We start from the raw sequence: 20,942 nt of genomic DNA, 5'->3' as shown, positions 1-20,942 counted from the left end.
TCCTGTGGCTCCTCCCTTTGGGATTTGTGAGGAACAAACCGTCTTTTCAATGGCAATCATCCCCATGGGTTGGACTTACTACTTCTCAATTTCTCTAGTAATACACTATATATATTTTTTTCCTTTCTCAGCCACACCTACGGCCTGTGGAAGTTCCCAGGCCAGGGACTGAATCGAAGCCGAGGCTTCCACATATGCTGCAGCTGCGGCAACGCCAGATCCTTAACCCACTGTGCTGGGCTGGAACTCAAACCGGGGCGGCCACAAAGACAAGCCAGATCATTAATTCACTGCACCACAGGGGGAATTCCAACACTGTATTTTTTTTTTTTTTTTGTCTTTTTGCTATTTCTTTGGGCCGTCCCCGCGGCATATGAAGGTTCCCAGGCTAGGGGTCGAATCGGAGCCGCAGCCACTGGCCTACGCCAGAGCCACAGCAACGTGGGATCCGAGCCACGTCTGCAACCTACACCACAGCTCACGGCAACGCCGGATCGTTAACCCACTGAGCAAGGCCAGGGATCGAACCCCCAACCTCATGGTTCCTAGTCGGATTCGTTAACCACTGCGCCACGACGGGAACTCCCCCAACACTGTATTTTAAACAATAGAGTTGAATTAATGCATTCTGCTCCTCACATCTACCCTCCCTGGCCCTCCTCGCCTTGCGCCCACTCAGTGAGGGCCCCGCCCTGGAGTGCTGGTCCTATTTCTTTCCATTCTTCAGGCTTTGGTTGGGGTCACTGACCTGGAAGGTCCTCTGAGCTCCCGACAGGCCACTCCCCATCCCTTCCCTCAGCACTGAGTCACGGCTGCCCTGTCATATTCACAGCTGTCCCCCATAGACAGTGAGGTCTCTTGGAGGCAGCGTGGGCCTGACACCCAGACAGGTGGATGAACACATGAGTGCATGAATGAATGAATGAATGAATACCGAGCTGAGGTGATGAATCGGCTTAGTCCTCAGGTCCACTGCCCACATCTTTGTCCAAGAGCACAAGCTCACCGCCCCCCTCAAACTCTTGATTCATAGAAAGGTGTGTACCCACTGGCCAGATCCTCACCACTTCATCTCACTGAGGCCCAGGGCTCTGCACCCTGCCCTCCCTGCCCTACAGTGTGCAGCCCAGGCAGACAGTGAATGAGCCGTGAAACCGAAGGGCACAGAGCGGAAGCTGCTCAACTATGGTTCTGCTCTCTTCTCTCCAGGTCACGTCTGCTGATGGACTATAGCTACCCCGTTGCACCTCTGGGAGATGGTGGGTACAGAAGACTGTATGCAGAGGTATAACCTGGTGATGGACGCCAAGATGGGGGAGCACGCTTGGGATGGCCCACGGCGGACAAGGAGCCCGGGCAGAGCCTGAGAGCTGTGCCACCCCTGCCCTGGGGGCTTTGGGGTGAGGGCAGAGAGGGACGGAGAGGGCCACCTGAGTGTGGCGCAGCCTGGGTCCCTGAGATGAGCTGCTATTTCTCCAACCTGCCCAGATCTTCCCCCTGCTCTGTCCTCGCCTCTCTCCTAGCCCCTGTGGCTGTTCTTGCAGGAAAGGAAGAGATAAAGGAAGATTGCTTTCCAAATATAAGATTGTACTGTGTTAGGTAAGATACTGAAATATACAAGCACACACAGGCAGAGGGTTCTCATCCATCGACCCTGGGAGGGACCCTCCCTCATCTCTCTCCACACATGGGATATCCCTGATCTAGTTGAGCTTTCTGCCTGTGCTCCCTGTGAACCCAGGCAGGCTGAGCTAAGCCCTAGCTCCACCTCCTCAATCAGCACAACCGTATTTTCCAATACATAAAATGATGGGGTTTTTACTGGGCTAAATGAATGAAAGGTCCTGCTGCCAAAGAGTGAAGGGCCATTGCCAGGTCAGTGCTTTCTGTGAGAAAGGGGACTTTAGCCATATCTGCCCACCTTCCACACCAGACCCCCCCCCCACCGCCCCCCACACTCCTCCTGCCCAGGAAAAAGGGGCCAGTCACCTGGGGGGTCAGGCACTCTTTGGCCCACATTTGGTCAGTGGCTAGGGTTCCTGCATGAGGGCCAGTCCCACACCCCTGAGCAAGCACACCTGCACAGGGTCTGCTCTCACTCTACCCATCCTCTCCCCACCCAGGGCTGGACTAGGAGGGATAGACAGCCTGGGGTAGGAAGACATCCTGAGCTAGTCTCATTCTCCAGCTCAGTTTTTTTTTTTTGTGGCTGTGCCAGTGGCAAATGGAAGTTCCCGAACCAGGGATCAAACCTGCACTACAAAAATGACCACACTGGATCCTTAACCTGCTGAGCCACCAGGGAACTCCTTCAGCTCAGCTTTTACTGAGCTCCCCAATGGAGTTAATGGCAAATGTTTGGGGGCATGCTGTACCCTCCATCGAGCTCCTGCAGGGAAGAGGGTTACGAGGTCCATTCTGGCATTACTAGGTTCCTGGAGAAATACTAAGAACATCTTATCTTCAAACTTGACAGTTCATTAAGTCAGAGGGCACAGCTAAACCACTTGGGGCACCTCTTCAAATACCGATTCCATGTCTTTAAACAAAAAAACACACAGAGGAATATTCACAGCAGCACTATTGACAAATATAAAAAGGTGGGAAAAACCCAAGTGTCCACCAAATGGTGAATGAATAAACAAACGTGTTATATCCATATCGTGGAATAGTATTTGGCCACAAAAAAGAACAAAGCACTTCAAGGTTCATCTAACACAGATGAACCTTGAAGATACTATGCTAAGAAGACAGACATAAAAGGAATATATCATTCCACTTATATGAAATTCCGGGTTAGGCAAATCCATAGAGACAGAAAGCAGATTAGTAGTTACCAGGAGCTGGAAAGAGAAGGGGAAGAGGGAGGAGACTGATTAATGAGGTCTCCATTTGGGGTGACAGAAAGTTCTGGAAACTAGATGGTAGTGGTGATGGTTGCACAACATTGTGAATGTACTAAACACCACTGAATTACACACTTTTTTGGGGTCTTTTTAGGGCTGCACCCACGGCATATGGAAGTTCCCAGGCTAGGGGTTGAATCGAACCTACAGCTGCCAGCCTACACCACAGCCACAGCCACATGGGATCCGATCCATGTCTGTGACCTACACTGAAGCTCACGGCAATGCTGGATCCTTAACCCACTGAGCAAGGCCAGGGATTGAACCCGTGTCCTCATGGATACTGGTCGGGATTGTTAACCAGTGAGCCACAGTGGGAGCTCCTGAATTACACACTTTTAAGTGGTCAAAGTAGTGAATTTTATGTTATGTGAATTTTACTCCATGTTTACAAATGAAAAACAAAAATAAAACAATTCTTGTTGTGAGCCACAGGGAAAATCCAAAAATAAAACAATTCTTTTTTTTTTTTTTTTTTTTTTGTCTTTTCTTGGGCCGCTCCCGCGGCATATGGAAGTTCCCAGGCTAGGGGCCTAATAGGAGCTGAAGCCGCTGGCCTACACCAGGGCCACAGAAACGCTGGATCAGAGCCACGTCTGCAACCTACACCACAGCTCACGGCAACGCCGGATCGTTAACCCACTGAGCAAGGCCAGGGATCGAACCTGCAACCTCATGGTTCCTAGTCGGATTCGTTAACCACTGCGCCACGACGGGAACTCCCTAAAAATAAAACAATTCTTAATCCTTATCCCAAACTAAAACCTTCAGGGTGGACCAGGAAATACATATCTTTAAGAAGCTCCACCAGGGACAAGAATAAAGCAGAATTTCATGCCTGTGGTGGAGGAACCTCAGGCAGGCCCTCGTGGTTACGGTGCCTCTCTAGACCTGATGTTGGGGTACACAGCACGCTCTCCCAGGTCTCGCCCAGTGCTGCTCATCTGGGTGGCTTGGGTGGGCTGAACCCCCACTGGGTGCTATCCCACGTTCAAGCTCATCTGCATAAGCCAGGCCCCCAGCAAGCGATTGGCCAAGGATTGGACATGTGATTTCATTTGAACCAGTAAGAATCAGGCTCGGAGTTTGTGCTGGAAGGCTGGGGGAATGAGAAGCTTTTCTTTCTGCTCCTTATACCAAAAGGTGGGAAATGGGCTTGGGGCAGCAGGCAGGTGCTAGTGGGTGGCCATCCAGCTACCTCCAGAGCCAAGTCTGCCCACCAGGAGGCAAAGGCCATGGCACAGAAGATGGAGAGGCCAAGCTTAATGCTGGGCCTGGGGATCCAGTGGCCACCAGAACGTGGGCCTCAAGGTGAGGTGACCCAGTCACCCACAGTGTACAGAGTGGACCAAAGGCTGCTGGAACCCTAAACCTGGTTCTCAGAGGAGGGCATTCTGAGGGGGAGCTTGAAGCACAGCAAGGAGTTCTGAGACACCAGGTTCCCTCCAACAGAAGAAAGTGCTTGGAAGTTCAGGGGCAGAGACTCTGGAGTGTGGAGTGCGGGGTTACTAGAAAGGAGGCAGGGGTCGCCCGAGAAGGCCCCCAGCCCTACTCCGAGGGCCCTGTGGGGCCTGTCCCTGGAGATCTCTGTCACAGTGCCTGCCCTCTGCCCGACTCACCTTGCCAGGTGCACACATGGTCCCGTCCAGAGGGGGCCCCTTCTTGGTCTTGCAAAAGTAGGGGTTATCAGGGTGGCTGCACCACAGCTGCTTGCAGGGGTCGAAGGTCCGAAACTGGAAGAGAGCACCAGCAGCTAGCCAGTTCACCTCCCACTTCGGGGACCCTCCAGGGTGCCAACCTGTCATCCAGTGTCCTCCTACACAGCTGCAGAGCCAGGAAGGACTCGGCTGCCCATGACAGGCCTGTGTGGTGCCCAGAACTCTGTGTGATTCTGCGGCTGTGAGAACCTTGAGTATACAGCACGGTGCTTCATGACCTTCATGGGGGCTGCTTGGCCTCCCCAGCCTCCAGCCTCCAGCCTTGGTGGCTGCACCTCTCATGGAGCCTGAACCGAAAGCTGGGCACCAGTGTACTTGGCGTAAAGGCTGGATGGCATCCCTCTGGCCCAGATGGGAGGGGCTGTCATACCAGCGGTTCTCCTGTTGAACACTCCGCCACCTGAATCCCTCCCGGAGCCCTCCCCTCTGCTCCAGTAAGTCCTCTGGACTTCTGTTTCCGTCCTCATGGCCCTTCCTCCATAACTTCGTCCCGCTGAAACTCAGATCTGGCTATGCCACTCCCCTTTCCAGAGCGCTCCATCCCAGTGAGTCACCGTGCTAAGAATCAAGCCCACTCTGTTCCTTAGGCCATTGTGCAAGGGGCTGGACTACCTGCATCAACACCCAAGTCCACCACTTGCTCCTGTGTGGCCTTGGGCTGGTTACCCAACCTCTATGGGTCCCAGTTTCCTCATCTATAAAAGGGGACTGCTTTGTTTACTTCCTTTTTTGCAGTTGAGATGAGCACAGAGCAAACACTAACCATCACTAAAGCCCCTGCCACTCACGGGGTGAGCCTCGATCGGCAGACACACTCAGTTCTGATAAGCGACAGCTCTGTCCTGGCACTGGACACTGGGGAACAACTGCTTGCTATGTTGCCTCTGCTTGCTGTGTTGCTTGCTATGTTGCTTTACCTCTAAGCCTTCGCACATGTCGTCCCTGACTTCTGGAATGCCTCCTCCTCCCACTTAGCCACTTTATACCTCACTTACTCCGGGAAGCCCTCACATGGATCTCATTAGGTCCCCCCCCAATCCCTTGCTGATCTCCAGGTCATAGTCCTTGTCACCTGTGTGCTCCCTGCCCTGGACCATGTCTAGATGAGCCAGGAGGGCACTGGGTACCAACTAGGTCAGGAGCGACGGGCGTGGAAGGAGATGCTGCCATTTTGGGGGGCTGCTCCACCCTGTCCTCGGGAGTCACCCCAACATCAGCTACCTCCCAGAAGCCAGGCAGGTCCGGGGCAGGCTTCCCCCAGTCCCCAGAGGTGTCCCGGGCTCTGACACTCACCGCAGTGCACATCATGTAGCCCAGGCCGAAGTCGAAGCGGCACTGCTCGTTCATGGAGTAGTGCAGCCCAGGGAGCTGGGGCAGCGCCGGCCAGTCATGGGCGAAGGGGTCATCTCGCAGGCAGTCATAGGAGCTGTGAGGGGACACAGGGGCGCCACAAGCTGCCTTCAGTGAGGCTGGCCATCCAGCCCATGAGGCAGCCGAGGCCCCTCATGGAGCCTCGGGGAGGGGGTCTTGCCTGCATCAACAACAGGATCTCCTCTAACCGACCTGAAGTGCTCTCCCCACCCCCCACCTTTTTTTTTTTTTTTTTGTCTTTTTAGGGCCACACCCGTGGCAGATGGAGGTTCCCAGGCTAGGGGTCTAATTGGAGCTACAGCTGCCAGCCTACACCACAGCCACAGCAACACAGGATCTGAGCCTCGTCTGCAAACTACACCACAGCTCACGGCAACGCTGGATCCTTAACCCACTGAGTGAGGCCAGGGATCGAACCGGCAATCTCATGATGCCTAGTCAGATTTGTTTCCGCTGTGCTACAATGGGAACTCCAGCCCCCAGCTCCTCCCCTACACTCCTGGCTGGAGGACCCAGGTCTGAGGGCTCAGGTGCCCTCCTAGAGCTGAGTCTGGCACTTTGGGGTTGTCCTTGGGAGATGGGGGGTGGTACTCACTGCAGGTAGCGGCTCAGCTCCTGCTGGCTGCAGCGGGACCAGTGGAAGCGGTGGAAGGCTGCCTGCACCAGCGGTGCCATGATGCTGCCCAGCCGCACCTCGTCGCCGCAGCGGTTGCCCTGCCCGTCATGCTCCATGCCCAGCCTGTGCGGGGAGCCAAGGCAGCCTTGCTGGACCCTCACCTGGTTGCACTCACCCGTCAGCTCCACTCCGCCGAGACGCTGGAGGGCACCCTCAACCACCCGCAGCTGGCTCCCACCACCACCCCAGACCTTAGCTGGCCTGGTCTGTCCTGGGCCAGGCGGTACCTATTTTCTACCAGCTAGATTCTTAAAGCCAGGGGATTCTGGGGTGACAGCATCCAGCAGAAGCCCCCTCAGGTATCCGGTCCCCAAGGTGGAGCACTGCTGCATGAGAATGCAGTGGAGGCCGAGGTGCCCTCTCCATACCCAGCAGCCCTGCAAGTTTTTCCATCAATGCTTAGACAGCTCCAAGATTTAGGTGGCGCCTGGAGCATGTCCCCTTCTCCCCAACTTCTGGGCAGAGGGGTGGCTTCCCCACCTCCAGCTCTCTGCTCTTGGGCAAGGCTTCCTCAGAGCCTCAGTTACTCATCTGTAACATGGGGTAAGGAGACCCCCCTGCCCAGCGGCTTGAATGGCATAATGGATGGAAAGCCCCCAGCTCCTGCTTGGCCCTTAATAGAAAGGGGGCCTCGGGCCTGCCCTGTGCAGCATAGGGTCAAGACATCACATCTTCAGGGCTGTTTGTGCAGGGCCTGTCCCTCTCAGGGCACAGAGGAGAAGTGGGAACGCTGGAGCCTCCACCTTCCCCAGATAGCAGGGACGGCGAGGCCACTTACACATGGCCAGTCTCATGGGCCACCACGAACGCTGAGGAGAAGCCATCCTCGTGGTTCAGGGTGCAGCTGCGGACAGGGTGGCACATCCCGGTGACAGGAGCATAGCCTGGAAGGAGACAGAGATCGATTCCAGCTCCCAGGTCCAGAACCCTGCCCTAACTGGGAACTTTGAACCCAACGCCCCTCAACATCCTCTGAGAAAACGAGCAGAGTCACCTCCCCCTTGGCTGGCACAGCTCAGGAGACTGCCCCGTCCCCACCCAGGGCAGCCACGTGCCCGTCAGGGGCCACACCACAGCCAGTCAGTTTCCTGAGTCCAGGTGTAACCTAGCAGGACGCTGTGCCCCTCAGTGGCCCCCTGCCCGCTGTTCTATTTCAGGCCACCTCCCCCTCTTGGCTGAGTGGCCCTCGGCCCCTGGGCAGCATGCCTCCTGCTGCTGCTGCAGGCACCCTGGCCCTTGTGCCCGACCACACACCCTGAGCCCACTCCCTCGGGGGGTCTTCTCTGGCTCCCCCGTGGCTGCTCTGGGTTCCGGGAGACCCCAGTCAGACCCATGGCCAGAGCGCAGAGAAGGCTGCAGTGACAGTGGCCCCGAGCTGTTCAAGGGCAGAGTTGGGCCTGGACAGCCGACGTGCCATGCTGCCCAGCTGAGTCGTGAAAGGGGACTGGCCACCTGGACGGGGCTGCAGAGCAGCCACAGACAACAAGGCCCTAGGAGCCCTCCACCTGGGAACCAGGCGCTCTGGCCAAGGAGATTCTGAGCCACATTCCTGCCGAGGGATCCCAGGGTCTGTCGGGTACAAGTCAGGAAGGGGCAAGACGCCCCCACAGGCAGAAGGTGGGGAGGGCAGCACAGGAGGCAATGCCCCACAACAGGAGAGCTTAGGACCCTCCCGCGCCACCTGACCCCATCAAGGGCTTGCTGAATTCGCAGGTAACAGTGAGGGGACGCAGTGGGTTTTACCGGCCCAGTTACAGTGCGTGGCCCAAGGAAGCAGCTGGGATGGAGCCTGACAGGGAGCTGGAAGGCAGGAAGGCCTCTCTGGGGTATGACCGGTCTGTGGACTGGCTGGTCCCCCCAGTTGGGCTGAGCCTGATCACGGGTGTCTTTTTCTCTCCCCTCTCCGCCCCCACACACTTTGTCTTTTTCTTGTTTTTTTTTTTTTGTCTTTCGTCTTTATAGGGCCTCTCCCTTGGTATGTGGAGGTTCCTAGGCTGGGGGTCAAGTCGGAGCTATAGCCACTGGTCTAGCCAGAGCCACAGCAACAATGGATCCGAGCCTTGGCTGCGACCTACACCACAGCTCACGGCAATGCAGGATCTGTAACCCACTGAACGAGGCCAGGGATCAAACCCGCAACCTCATGGTTCCTAGTCGGATTGGGGAACCACTGAGCCACAGATGGGAATTCCTTCTTTTTCTTTTTCAGCCTCACCCACAGCAAATGTAAGCTCCCAGGCCAGGGATCAAATCCGAGTCAGAGCTGCCACTTACACCACAGCTATAGCACCCCACTGTGCCAGGTTGGGGATTGAACTAGCACCTCCACAGAGACAAGCTCACAGAGTGTCTTTAGCTGTCCCCAGGGAAGGCTTACAGGACAGCATTCACAGCCACAGGGAGGAGGAGGGTGATGGGAGGGTGGGATGCTGAGACCCTGCTCCAAAAGGAAGAAATCCAGCGAGCGGGCCTTGCCGCTTGCCCCTGGACAGGATAAAGAAGCCCAGGAGTTCCTGCTGTGGTGCAGGGGGTTTGAGACCTGGCATTGCTGCAGCTGTGGTATGGGTCCTGCGTTGCAGCTGCAGCTGGGATTTGATCCCTGTCCAGGGAACTTCTGTATGCTGCAGGTATGGCTGAAAAAGATAAAAACAAAAGACTAGGGGAGGAGTTCGCTGGTGGTGCAGTGGGTTAAGGACCTGGAGTTGTCACTGCTGTGGCTCTGGTCGCCTTTGTGGTGGTAGTTGGATCCCTGGCCTGGGAACATCTGCATGCTGTGGGTACAACCAAAAACAAACAAACAAAAAACAAAACCAGGGGAAGCAAACAACTGTGAAGCTCAGCCTCATGTCCTGTCTGGTCTCTTCCTGATCTTTGCTGTGCCCCGGGGAGATGTGGCTTCCTGGAGGAAAGTGTCAGAGTCCCTGGTGGTTTTCAAGAGCCAAGAGGGCACTAGTGCTTGCCCGGTGCCTGACACAGGTCCCCTTGCCCGGACACCCTTCCCAGCCCGGCCAAGACTGCCAGGGGCTCACGCTCAGCCGCCCTCCTTCCTGTGGGCCCCGCAGGGCGAGGCTCACCTTGCATGCCCGAGGGCCCAAAGTCCTGCCGGGTGAGGAAAATGGCATGATCGTGGTACTCCTCGTGGCCAGTGTCCGGCTTCTGCTGCAGGTAGGCCCAGCGGCAGACGTTCTCCAGACTCTGAGAGGGGTTTCCGATCTCAATGAGGCTCATGGACTGCAAGGGGCAGGAAAGACAGAGAGAGAGAGAGGAGTTGGCATCTGCTGGTCCAGGTGCAAGCTGAGCAGACCTCACTGACTGGGGACCTGGACCACGTGACACTGAGCCTGGTCCCTCTCAGGACCTCCCACTTGGCTCCATTCTCCTGATTGGATGGACAGGCTCCTTGGCCACACCCACCTGCACGAAGTCACTGCACACTTCCTGGCAAGACGTGGGAGCAAAGCTCCGAGGCCGTCTAAGGGCCTCAAGGGACTCAAGTTAGGTCAGTGGAGCTGAGGTTCAAAAGGACCAAAAAAAAAATACCCGGCTGAAGCAAGTCTTGCCTGGTGGCAGCCCCCTAAACAACTGCCCATAAGCTTCTGCCTCTTGCACCCCAGGCCCAACCCTTCTTCAATCTACTCCTCCATCTGCCTGAGACCACCAGCCTCCTCGTGGGGTCCACCTGCCTCAAAGGGCTCCTCACAGACAGGTGTCCAGGCAGAGGGTCCAGGGGGTCTGGCACCCACATGGCTCACCTGAGCTCTAATGGGATCTCCCCCTACTCCACTGCCACCCGGCCCATGTCCACAGTCCTCATATGGGCCCTGCTCTCTGGGGCACCCCAGACCCCTCCATTCCATGCATAGGCTGTAGCCCTTGGCCAAGTGAAGACAGAAGACTCATCCATTTCTCCTTCAGATGTGATGGAGAGAGGCTGGGAGCATTGCCTGTTGCAATTAAGAGACTCTCAGGGAGGAGCTCCCTGCGTAGCTCATCAGAAATGAATCTGACTAAGTATCCATGAGGATGCAGGTTCAATCCCTGGCCTTGCTCAGTGAGTTAAGGATCCGGCGTTGCCATGAGCTATAGTGTAGGTCACAGATGCGGCTAAGATCTGGCATTGCTGGGGCTGTGTAGGCCAGCAGCTATAGCTCCCATTCAACCCCTAGCCTGAGAACTTCCATATGTTGTAGTGCGGTGCTAAAAAGCAAAAAAAAAAAAAAAAAAAAAAAAAAAAAAAAAAAAAAAAAAAGGAAAAGAAAAGAAAAAGAAAAGAGTCTCACGCCCAGTTCACTGTGGTCATTTGCATTCCTCCTGTCCCCAAAGACCCCTATCTATCCGTCTCCTGGCTACCTGCTCCTCCCTGCATTGGCTTCTCTAGGAAAACTTTTCATATGACTCAGCCTGTTCCCACCTGTGCTGGGCTGGGCACTGCACACAAGGCTATGGTGTTCCAGGGGGCAGCAAGGGGATGGCCCCAGAACTGGCTGAGGCCCTCACAGACCAGCCTCCCTCCTTCTGAGGGAGACGCGGGCACCAGCTGTCCAGAGCAAAGTGCAGTGCAGGGCTGTTTTTACAGCAGACAGGGCATTTCTGCACCCTGGGGCTGGATGGTAGCTGTGGGGTCCATGTATCAGGGCTCACACTATGAGCAGGTCACTAGGCTCTGGGTTCACACATATCATCCAATTAAAACAGTTGCCCTCAGATATAGATGTTGTTATTATAATATTTTCCATATCAGACAATTGAAGTAACACACTGAAGTCTAACCTCTAGAAAGAGATGGAGGTGGGCCTGGAAACCCCGCCACTTCCAATGGTGGGGCCATCTCCCTTAACAGGAGGAAAGGAAGGGTGAGCACCAGAGGTGGCCACCAGGTGGCGCTGCTGCCACAGGAGAGGCGGCGTGGGTGCTCAGCGGTGGGAGGGACACAGAGATCCCAGGGCTGTGTGGCTCTGAGTAACCCAGGCACCGGGTCAAAGGGGACCAGCGAGGCCCCAGACAGCCTCTGGGGTCCCCCCTTAAACAAATCAATTAGGATCTGGGCTGAAAGTTCTGTTCCAATCAAGGCTGACATTTCCATTGTTTGCTCTAGAATGTGCTGAATTATTTATGCTCTTCCTTCCCTCTGTCAAGGAGACAAGAGCAAAGCAGGACCAGCAGCCTGGAGGCTCTGCAGGCTCAGTCACATATCCGGGTGCCCCACAGACCACAAAGCCCACCCACAGGGCACCTGTAGGTGACAGGTGAGGCTCACCTGGCTAGACTGGGGCTCTTGGCTTGGAGGCCTGCTCCTCTCCCCACACTACATTCTTTAAGTTACCTCACTCTCCTGGGCTCCCCATCCGCAAAGTGGGAACAACGGCACCACTGAACTGGGAGCTCAGGTGCTACCATCCATGGTAACCAGCATCCATGATGTTCCTTGTCCTTGTCCCTTGGCTTGTGTCCTGGGGATCTGACTGCAGCCCCACAAAGCCTTCTCAGCTGCCCTGACCCCAGAAGGTCTCCCACTCAACCTGCCCTCCCAGAGACACAAAACAGGACAGCATGTGTGGAAGTGGAGTCCAGACCTGCTGGGTTCAAGAGGGACGAGCGCACTTCTTGACCTTGGCACTGCTGACATTTGGGGCCAGGAAATTCTCTGCGGTGGGGGCTGGCCTCTACTTGCTAGATGCTACCAAGGTGGTGGCGGGGTGGGGGGGTTGTGGCAAAATTGCCTTTTGTGGAGAACCACTGGCATGGGGCACCCTGAGGGGATCCAGCCAAGGAGCCTGGAGCTGGTGTTCCCCAACCAGTGGAACAGCAGCCGAGCCCAGCCCCCTCTCAGCCATGCACGTGAGACCTCGGTAGGCCATACCCTTGTCCTGTCAGGTGGGGGTGACAACGCGACTGCCCCCAAAGAGATGATCTGAGGGAGAAGTGCGTGAAGTCATGTCAGGGGCCTCAGACAGGGCCTGCCTGACCCAGAGGGGGTCTTGCAGGCTGTAACTGGTATGAGCAGCCTTATTCTGCTGTCCCTTGCTAACGCGTGCTCATCTTACTGGGGACCCTAAGGTTCAGTGAGGGTAACTTGCTGAAGGTCCCAGAAGGATCGACAGGGCCAGAATTCACACCACACCCCCTGGCTGGGGGAAGCATGGGCTCCCTGGAGCCTGGGGGCAGTGTGTGTGTGGGGTGTCTTCTCCCTGCAGCTCTGGCCCGCGAAGCAGTCCCCGGAGTCCAAATTTCATCGGGACAGGCATCTCAAACCCCAACACCAGAGAAGGCTGGAAGGTGTGATCCTTATTTCTCTGCCAGGACTCCTGCATCATCAAGGCGCATTCCAGACATCCTCCCAGAAAGCCCACCTGCCAGCGCCGCAGTCGATACACGAACACCCCCAGGTTCAGGCCTGCGCGGCGCTTCTGGCCCCACTGCTTCTTGTGTCTCTGGACCCTGGAGGGTCTGGCACAAGAGGTGGGACGGGAGGGTCAGGGGCTGGACACCATGCCCGGCACCCATCAGGTTGGGGGTTCGGACCCAGTCTCTGGGGAGACCAGCAGGTGGTCCCTGGGGTGCTCTGAATTCCCTACACAGCAGGTAGGTGATGGCTGGGGACATGCAATAAGAGGACGGTGGCGCTGGGCCCTTGCACACCAAGCCCTGCCCCAGCACACCCTTCTCTCGCCTCCACTGAGAGACTCAGAACTCCTCTGACCCCTTCCTTCCAACACTGAAAAATTCCTGAGAGTGTTCCCTGCTTGGTCTTGACCTGGCCTTTCATGACAAGATACCTTATGTTCTTTGATTGTCCCCAAGTCTCTGATTTCCATTTGCTTTGATTTTTATCATCTTAGGAAATATTTAAAATGAGAACTGTTCAGTAGCTTTGGTGCTTCCTCAAAAAATCAATTGAAAAGCCAGTTGCTATGCAACCCTCGAGTGTTGCCGATGTTCTGCTCCCTGGCTGATGGCATATTGTATAAAATAAGATAATCTCTTTTCTTCTGCTTTTTTTTTTTTTAAAGAAATGGAGAAAAATGTTATCTCAAGGAAAAACTTGAGATAACTCTGAGGCCTCTCATAAGCTGGAAGACAGACAACATATCACTGGCACGAATGTCACTGTGGGGACAGGCAGAACGGAGGGAGGGTGTGCAGAAGTGGGGAAGCTGGTCTATTTCCATCACACTTTAGAATAAATAAGAGCATCTGAATATCTGGGCCTCTTTCTGCTCCAAGTCTGGGTCTGGGCTTCATAGTCCCCAGCATCTCCCTGGACTTTGGGGAACAGCTCAGCCCCTCTTCTGGGAGAGGTCCGAGCTACAGTCCCTTGGTTTTTCTTTGCCTAAATCCTTCCAGGGACAGGGGCCTCCTTCTGGGGCCTCCCAGAGGGAGGGAGGTGGTTCCATGAAGAGCAGCTCATCAGAATTCATCCTCCCCAAGAGCCAAGCTCAACTCCCCAACCCACCTCCAGAAGCCTCTCCTGACTTTTCCTCCATAAGCAGAGCTCACTCTCTCCACGTGAATCCAAGTGAATTCTGGCCGGGCAGTCACCTGCCTGGCCACCCCATCCAGGGCACCCCATCCAGGGCACCTCGTGCTCTACTTCATTGGTGGTGCTCACCACTACCAAACCATCCTGCTTGCTGGTGATGTCATGGGAGCTGGTGCCCCCGACCCGGGAGCAGGCAGGTCCCAGGGTCCACCTATTCCAAAGACGTGCCCTCCCGCTTCCCCGAGGTCCCTCCGAGGGACCTCACCTCCCGCACTGTGCGAGGGGAGTCTATGACCAGTGGGTGTCAGCCGTGACCGCCCACAAGAAGATTAAGAACAGAAAGCGGAAAATTTTAGAGCAGTTTGATAGAATGAATTGATGTCTCTGGAATTTCATAATAAAAAGTCGGGACTGGGATTTTCTTATCATCTTGGGTTTATCACATTTCCCTTTTCTAGCAATTCCTTTCGGACGGACTCAGAGAAGTACTGATCAGTGATGTGACCTCCGGCGTGGAGGTGGTCTACAGCTCCGGTTGGGCACCCTTGGCCCTGGCAGCTCCTCTCTGGGTTGTCACTTTTGGATTTACTGTCTGATTGCTCCAGGTCAGTGGAAGCACCCCATCCTCCCTTCCCATGGGTGTTGCTCCTGAGCCCACAGCCACACACGCCACGCTGTCCCTGGGATCCCGTGCTCTATGCCAAGGCACAGATGCTCTGTGCCAGAGACAAGGAGTCAGCAGGTGGGGCCCCAGTCCCTCCGCATCCGATATCTGCCTAGTGCCTGCCCTCCTGGGTGTGGCTGGCTGGCTGTGTCCTCCTAACACCGCCATCCCCCAGCCTGTGCTTCTGCCGCGTGGCCTCCCCAGGGAAGGTGAGAGTCACGCCCTGGACACCACGTCCCCCTCACAATCCTGCAACTCTCCGGAGGAGGACAAAGTGGCTCTCTGGCCCTCAAGTGTTCTGGAATCCCCCAGGACACAGAGGCCCTGAGGGATACCAGCCTTCCCTATGGCTTCCTGGGGGCAGGAGGGCATAGGAGGTGAGCAAAGGGGGGCAGACTGTGGGGTGAGCCTTGCAACAGGAGACTGGTCAGCTCCTCGGCACCCTGGGGCCAGTGGAAGTGGGGCAGCGTATCTTTCCCAGCCAGGCCTCGGGGACCGGGGTGGGCATGTGGGTCTAACCCCACATCCTGCTACGTCTTTAGTGTGACGCCTCTGAGGTCATGGGCAGAGGCCAGTCTGCACAGCCCTTCTGGGGTGCAGCAGGCACTGTCTGGACTCCCCTCCAAAAGCACCCACCCCGCTCCATGTCCTCCCCTCTGTCTGCTCACCACCATGGATTCCCAAACTCCTTCTCAGCAGGAAGTCAGGGAGGCGAGGGGGGCGCTGGTCCCCCCCTGCACCCTCTCAGTTCTCACCGGATCGGTCCCCGATTCGCTGAAGCTGCCTCGTTTCCCCAAGTGGGCTCCAGCTGCCCGTCTTGCTGGTCGTGGGCTCCAGGCAGCCCCGTGGCCTGCCCTCCTCCCCATACTGTCCCCAGGAAGAACAGGCTACAGCCTCACATGGCATGCCCGCTCCTCTTACCCCCACTCTGCCTACGGGGGACTCAGAGGGTAGCAACATGGCCCAGGCATGGCAGAACCCCTCCCTGCAAGGCAGTACATAAGGGGCAGGGGCCAGACTGGTCATGGCTGAGAGGGAGCTGTCTGCACACCTGGGTGATGTGGCCTCATCTGCAGGTGAGGCCTTGTACCCATGGCAGCCAAGGTGGCTCGCTCACAGCTTCCATAGACATTTAGGTGACAGAGGGCCCTGGCCACAGGTAAGGTAGGATAGTGTCCTCCCCGAATGCCTCCAAGTCACCATAGAGAAGAGGTGCCAAGAAAATCACCAAGGCCTTTCTACATCCTCTTTCAAACCAGGAATAAAATGTTGGACATGACAGAGCCCTGTGGCATGCCACTAGAGACCCTTTTAAAAAAGTACTCTTTTGATGATAAAAGAAACATGCTTATCATGATAAATTTAGGAAATCCAGTAAAGTATCAAAAGAAAACAAAAATCCACGACCTACTACCCAGAGATAAGTGCTTTCTGCATTTACTGTTTTCCTCCAGTCCCCTCTGTGAGCATATGTGTACACACAATTGAGATCACATTACTGTAAACTTATATCCTTTCAAAAAGCACACAAACCTGACTTTATGCTGTAACCACTTCCCAAAGCCCAGAAACATGCTTTGAAAGCGGGTTTTATCAGCCGTCTAATAATCCACATGTAGACATGTTGTCATTCATTTAACTAGACCCCTATTAGCAGACAGATTGTCTCTAGTTGTCTCCACTTAGAAATGAGGCCATGAGTTTTGTCCTGTTCCTAAAACTGAATCCACAGCTCTGGTAAGTGCTTTGGAAGAGAATCAGAGAAATGAATGACCGGGGGCCAACATGAAGAACGTTTTTAAGGGACATGACAAACTGTTACATTTCCTTCCAGACATGTGCACACATTTCTACTCAAACCAGAAGAGGGTACTGCTTCATTCACCCAAACTGGCAGTAAATCCCTCTTCTTTCTTTACTTTTTTTTCTTGGCCACCCTGCAGCATATGGAGTTCCCAGGCCAGGAATCAGATCAGAGCTGCAGTTGCAACCTCCGCCACAGCTGTGGCAAGGCCAGATCCTTTAACCCACTGTGCTGGGCCAGGGATTGAAACTGCATCCTTGTGCTGCAGGGTCATCACCATTCCTGATGCACCACAGTGGGAACTCCCTAAATCCCTCTTCTTAATCTTAACATAGCTGATGCTTTTTTTTTTTTTGTCTTTTTAGGGCCACACTTGTGGCATATGGAAGCTCCCAGGCTAGGGGTCTAATTGGAGCTGTAGCTGTCAGCCTAGACCAGAGCCACAACAATGCCAGATCCAAGCCACATATGTGACCTACACCACAGCTCACGGCAATGCTGGAGCCTTAACCCACTGAGCAAGGCCAGGGATCCAACCTGTGTCCTCATGGATATTAGTCAGGTTTGTTACTGCTGAGCCACCATGGGAACTCCAGGGGATGCTTTAAAAATAGCAAACTGTTTATTTCTTTGATTAATGGTAAAGTTCAATATTTTTTCTTTTTTTGTCATTTGCATTTTTTCTTCAGTTAATTGCTTATGTTCATTGTCAACTCAGTTTTTCTTAGGATTTATAAGTGCTCGTCATATATTAGGACAGCTTTGCTACACTACAAATGCTCCTTCTGATTGTGGTTTGCCTTTTGATTCTGGGTTTTTTTTTTTTTTGACAATTTTATATTTTAAGTAGTCAAATACACCCGTTTTTCCCTTTACAATCCCTTCCACTGTATTTATGCTCAGGAAGCCCTCAACAACCAATATTTTCCTCTCAATCTGGGTGACTCAAATAGCTGAATTTCATGGGCTTATGTTTATCATCTTATCTATTTAATTTACTATATGGAGTGTATATTTATCACATGTTTATTCATAACACTTAATAACCACTCCATTTATATCACATGTTAAGTTATTTATATGAGGTATTTTCAGAACTGTGTATTTTATTCAGTTGATCTGTTAATGCTTATGCAAATAGAGAATGATTTTAATTATTTTTGCTTTACAAGATGGTTGGAGTAAATCCTTTTTATTTGCTTGGCTTACAAGGCTTTCCCAGCCATTCTTGACTGTTTACGCCACTAGATGAATCTTAGAACCATTTTATCAAGTTTCCAATTATTAATCTGGGAAAAAATCAACATCTCTACTATACCCAGTCTCCCCATAAGTTTATGTCTTTCCCAACAGTATATGTCTTTTCATTGATTTTTATTTTTTCCTATCATTAACAATGTGCAAATTTCTCCCTATATGTAAGTCTTATATCTGTCTTATTAGGACTAGTCCAAGTATTTAACATCTTGGTTACAATCATAGACAGAACATTTCGAAGTTCCAGTTGTGGCTCAGCGGTAATGAACCCGACTGATATCCATGAGGATGTGGGTTCGATCCCTGGCCTCACTCTGTAGGTTAAAGGATCTGGCATTGTTGTGAGCTGCAGTGTAGGTTGCAGACACGGCTGGGATCCTGCATTGCTGTGGCTGTGGTGTGGGTTGGCAGCTGCAGCTCTAATTGGATCCCTAGCCTGGGAACCTCCATGTGCCATGGTGTGGCCCTAAAAAGCAAAATAAATAAATATATTAATTAATCGATTAAATAAGCAGAACTTTTCTTTCCCTATTATTCCTACGACCAGGACATTGTGGCTTCATTCAGCAATGATTGGTATTTGTGTAATGTGTTTATTTGGCTGTGCCAGTAAATGCAGTCATGTCAGTTAAAAAACCTATAAAAGTTTTACAATGAATTCCTTTGGGTTTTCCAGGCACAGAATTATTAGCAAACAATTACAATGTTATCTGCTCTCCTCGCACTGTCCCTGTCAGCCAGACTCAGCCGCTCTCTGTTCCTTCGGCACTCCTTGCTCTCTCCCTGCGCCTGCCTTTGAACTAGACAAACATCCCTGCGCTGCTCCTTCCCTCTTCCACTGCCTCCTGTGGCTGAAAAGTCTCTGCCTCCAGTGACTTGCCCTGACCTCTAAGTATGGACTGCCTGCCCCCTTTCCCCCTGAGCCCTCAGTTGTAACTGTTTCCTTGTCTATAACTCTGCTCTAGAAGCAGCCCCTGAGGTCAGGGACCATGGCAGTGACACGGCACACAGAAGCCCTCAAAGAGCATTTGTTAAATGACAGGCTTTGTCATTGGCAAGTGGATGTGATGCATTATATGAACAGACTTCCTGCTATTATGCAATCATTGCATTCCTGGAATCAACCCTATTTTATCATGGCGGGAGTTTCTCTTTATGCATTATCAAATTAAATGCTTAAAGCCTCAGGATTTTTTTACATCTATGTTTAGAAGTGAAACAGGTCTGTACTTTGTCTTAGCTACCTTTGACAGCTTTGAGTGTAGCAATTATATAGGCTGTAAAGATAAAGTGGGTGGGTTTCAGAATATTGTATGTGTATACATTCTGAAACAGTTTTTATGGTATTGTATTATCTTTGTTTAATATTCCTTGGAAAAGAAGAAGAATGCATTGGCAAAAATAAATGATCTGACTTTCTGTATAGAGGTGATTTTAAGATAATTTTGAAAACAGTGAAGAACTGGAGTTCCTACCATAGCGATGAGGCTTATTATGGTATTTTCTACATTTTTTTGGAGTCAGCTTTGAAATATTCACATTTCCCCAGGAAATTCCTTTTTTTCCTTCTTTTTTGGCTGTCCTGTGGCATATGGAGTTCCTAGGCTAGGGATCACATCTGACCTACACCATAGCTGTGGCAATGAGGCATCCTTAACCCAGTTTTCCCTGGCCAAGGATCGAACCTGCATCCCAGACCTGCAGAGATGCAGCCGATTCTGTTGCTTTGCAGTGGGAACTCCTCCCCAGGAAATTCTTGATTTCTCGAGATCACCAGGTCCCCAACCCAGAGATCCTCGAGGCCTCACCTTCAGCTTTTCTACCTGCCTGAGACACTTTAAGAAAAGAAGAAAAAAACAGCTTTAGGTGGGGACAGTTTAGCATAAAGCCTGCCAGGGAGTTGTTAAAATAAGCAGTAGCTAACAATTTTAAAAAGCAGTTAAAAATTTCTGGAGTTCCCCTCATGGTTCAGTGGTTAACAAACCCGACTAGTATCCATGAGGACATGGGTTCCATCCCTGGCCTCGCTCAGTGGGTTAAGGATCCAGCGCTGCCATGAACTGTGGTCACAGATGCAGCTCGGATCACCAGTTGCTGTGGCTGTGGTGCAGGCCGGCAGCTGTAGCTCGATATGACCCTCCCTCCATACGCCTCTGATGTGGCCCTAAAAAGACCATTCTAAAGACCAATTCTAAATTTTTCTTTTTAGTACCCAGACCACTTGGTGGCTCTCTTCCCCTTTCTACCCGCATAGCCTGAAGCTTCTCATTTCCCGTCTCCAGGGGTAAAAAATGGGGAGGGGGTGGATATCACTGTGTCTCTCCATCATACTAATGGCCTGAAAATTCCTTAGACACTGAAGGATGCTGACGAGGGGCCTCAGCCAGGAATGCAGGGACTGGAAGGACTCAGGCTGGGAGGAGATGAGAACATGATGACGGCTGGTCCATCGGGGATGGGGAAAGTCCCACGGACATTCCAAAGCCCCTGCCTGCGACTGGAGGCTGGAACTGGACCCCTGGCCCAGCTGCCCCAGCCTCCCTTGGGCCTGCATGCCTGGACTACACAGCTACAAACCTGCATCCAGGGCTTGGGGGGCCTCTCACAGCCTGCTCACTCGCAGACGGTGGTGTGCATGCCTGTCTCTGCACGCCTGTCTTCCATTGACCAGCCCTGGCAAGCAGGGTGCAGGGATGGGGGAAGGCCCAGGCGGAGAGCTCCCAAGAGCCGCCAAGGACACCAACAGCCCCCAAAGCTTTCTCTTTTGCCGGATAAGCAGCCTGCTGTGGGTCGCATTTTATACTCTCTTTCTAAGCTTTCAGTTTGTGATTCTTTTACTTTTTTCTGGAGTAAACAGAGCACATTTTATACTCTCTAATCTTTTAGTTTGTGCTGCTGCTTCTACTTTTTTTCCAGACTAAACATAAGCCAGAATTTTTCCAAAATTCTCTTTTCGATTGATACTATTGTTTCTATTTTCTAATTTACTGATTTTTGCCTTTTCTGAACTATTTCCTTATTTTTGCTTTCCTTAGGTTTTTGCTTTTGGCTGGTTGTGGACATCTG

At 53.0% G+C, this 20,942-nt stretch overlaps 1 protein-coding gene across 2 annotated transcripts in view; it reads right to left on the bottom strand.

Annotated features, from left to right (window-relative positions):
- Positions 1–20,942, bottom strand: part of ADAMTS2 (ADAM metallopeptidase with thrombospondin type 1 motif 2) — a 223,979-nt gene that overhangs the window by 34,712 nt on the left and 168,325 nt on the right. For both annotated transcript variants that reach the window (XM_021084334.1, XM_003123651.6), the window contains 5 exons: positions 9,746–9,902; positions 7,450–7,555; positions 6,591–6,734; positions 5,918–6,050; positions 4,526–4,639 (listed from right to left, as the gene is read on the bottom strand). In XM_021084334.1, the coding sequence (XP_020939993.1) occupies positions 4,526–4,639; positions 5,918–6,050; positions 6,591–6,734; positions 7,450–7,555; positions 9,746–9,902 (654 nt within the window). The remainder of the gene's footprint in view (positions 1–4,525; positions 4,640–5,917; positions 6,051–6,590; positions 6,735–7,449; positions 7,556–9,745; positions 9,903–20,942) is intronic.

This window comes from Sus scrofa, chromosome 2, assembly GCF_000003025.6.
Source record: "Sus scrofa isolate TJ Tabasco breed Duroc chromosome 2, Sscrofa11.1, whole genome shotgun sequence".
In the NCBI taxonomy this organism is placed as follows: domain Eukaryota; kingdom Metazoa; phylum Chordata; class Mammalia; order Artiodactyla; family Suidae; genus Sus; species Sus scrofa.
Note: the sequence above shows the minus strand (reverse complement) of the source record. Positions and strands in the feature narration are given on the sequence as shown.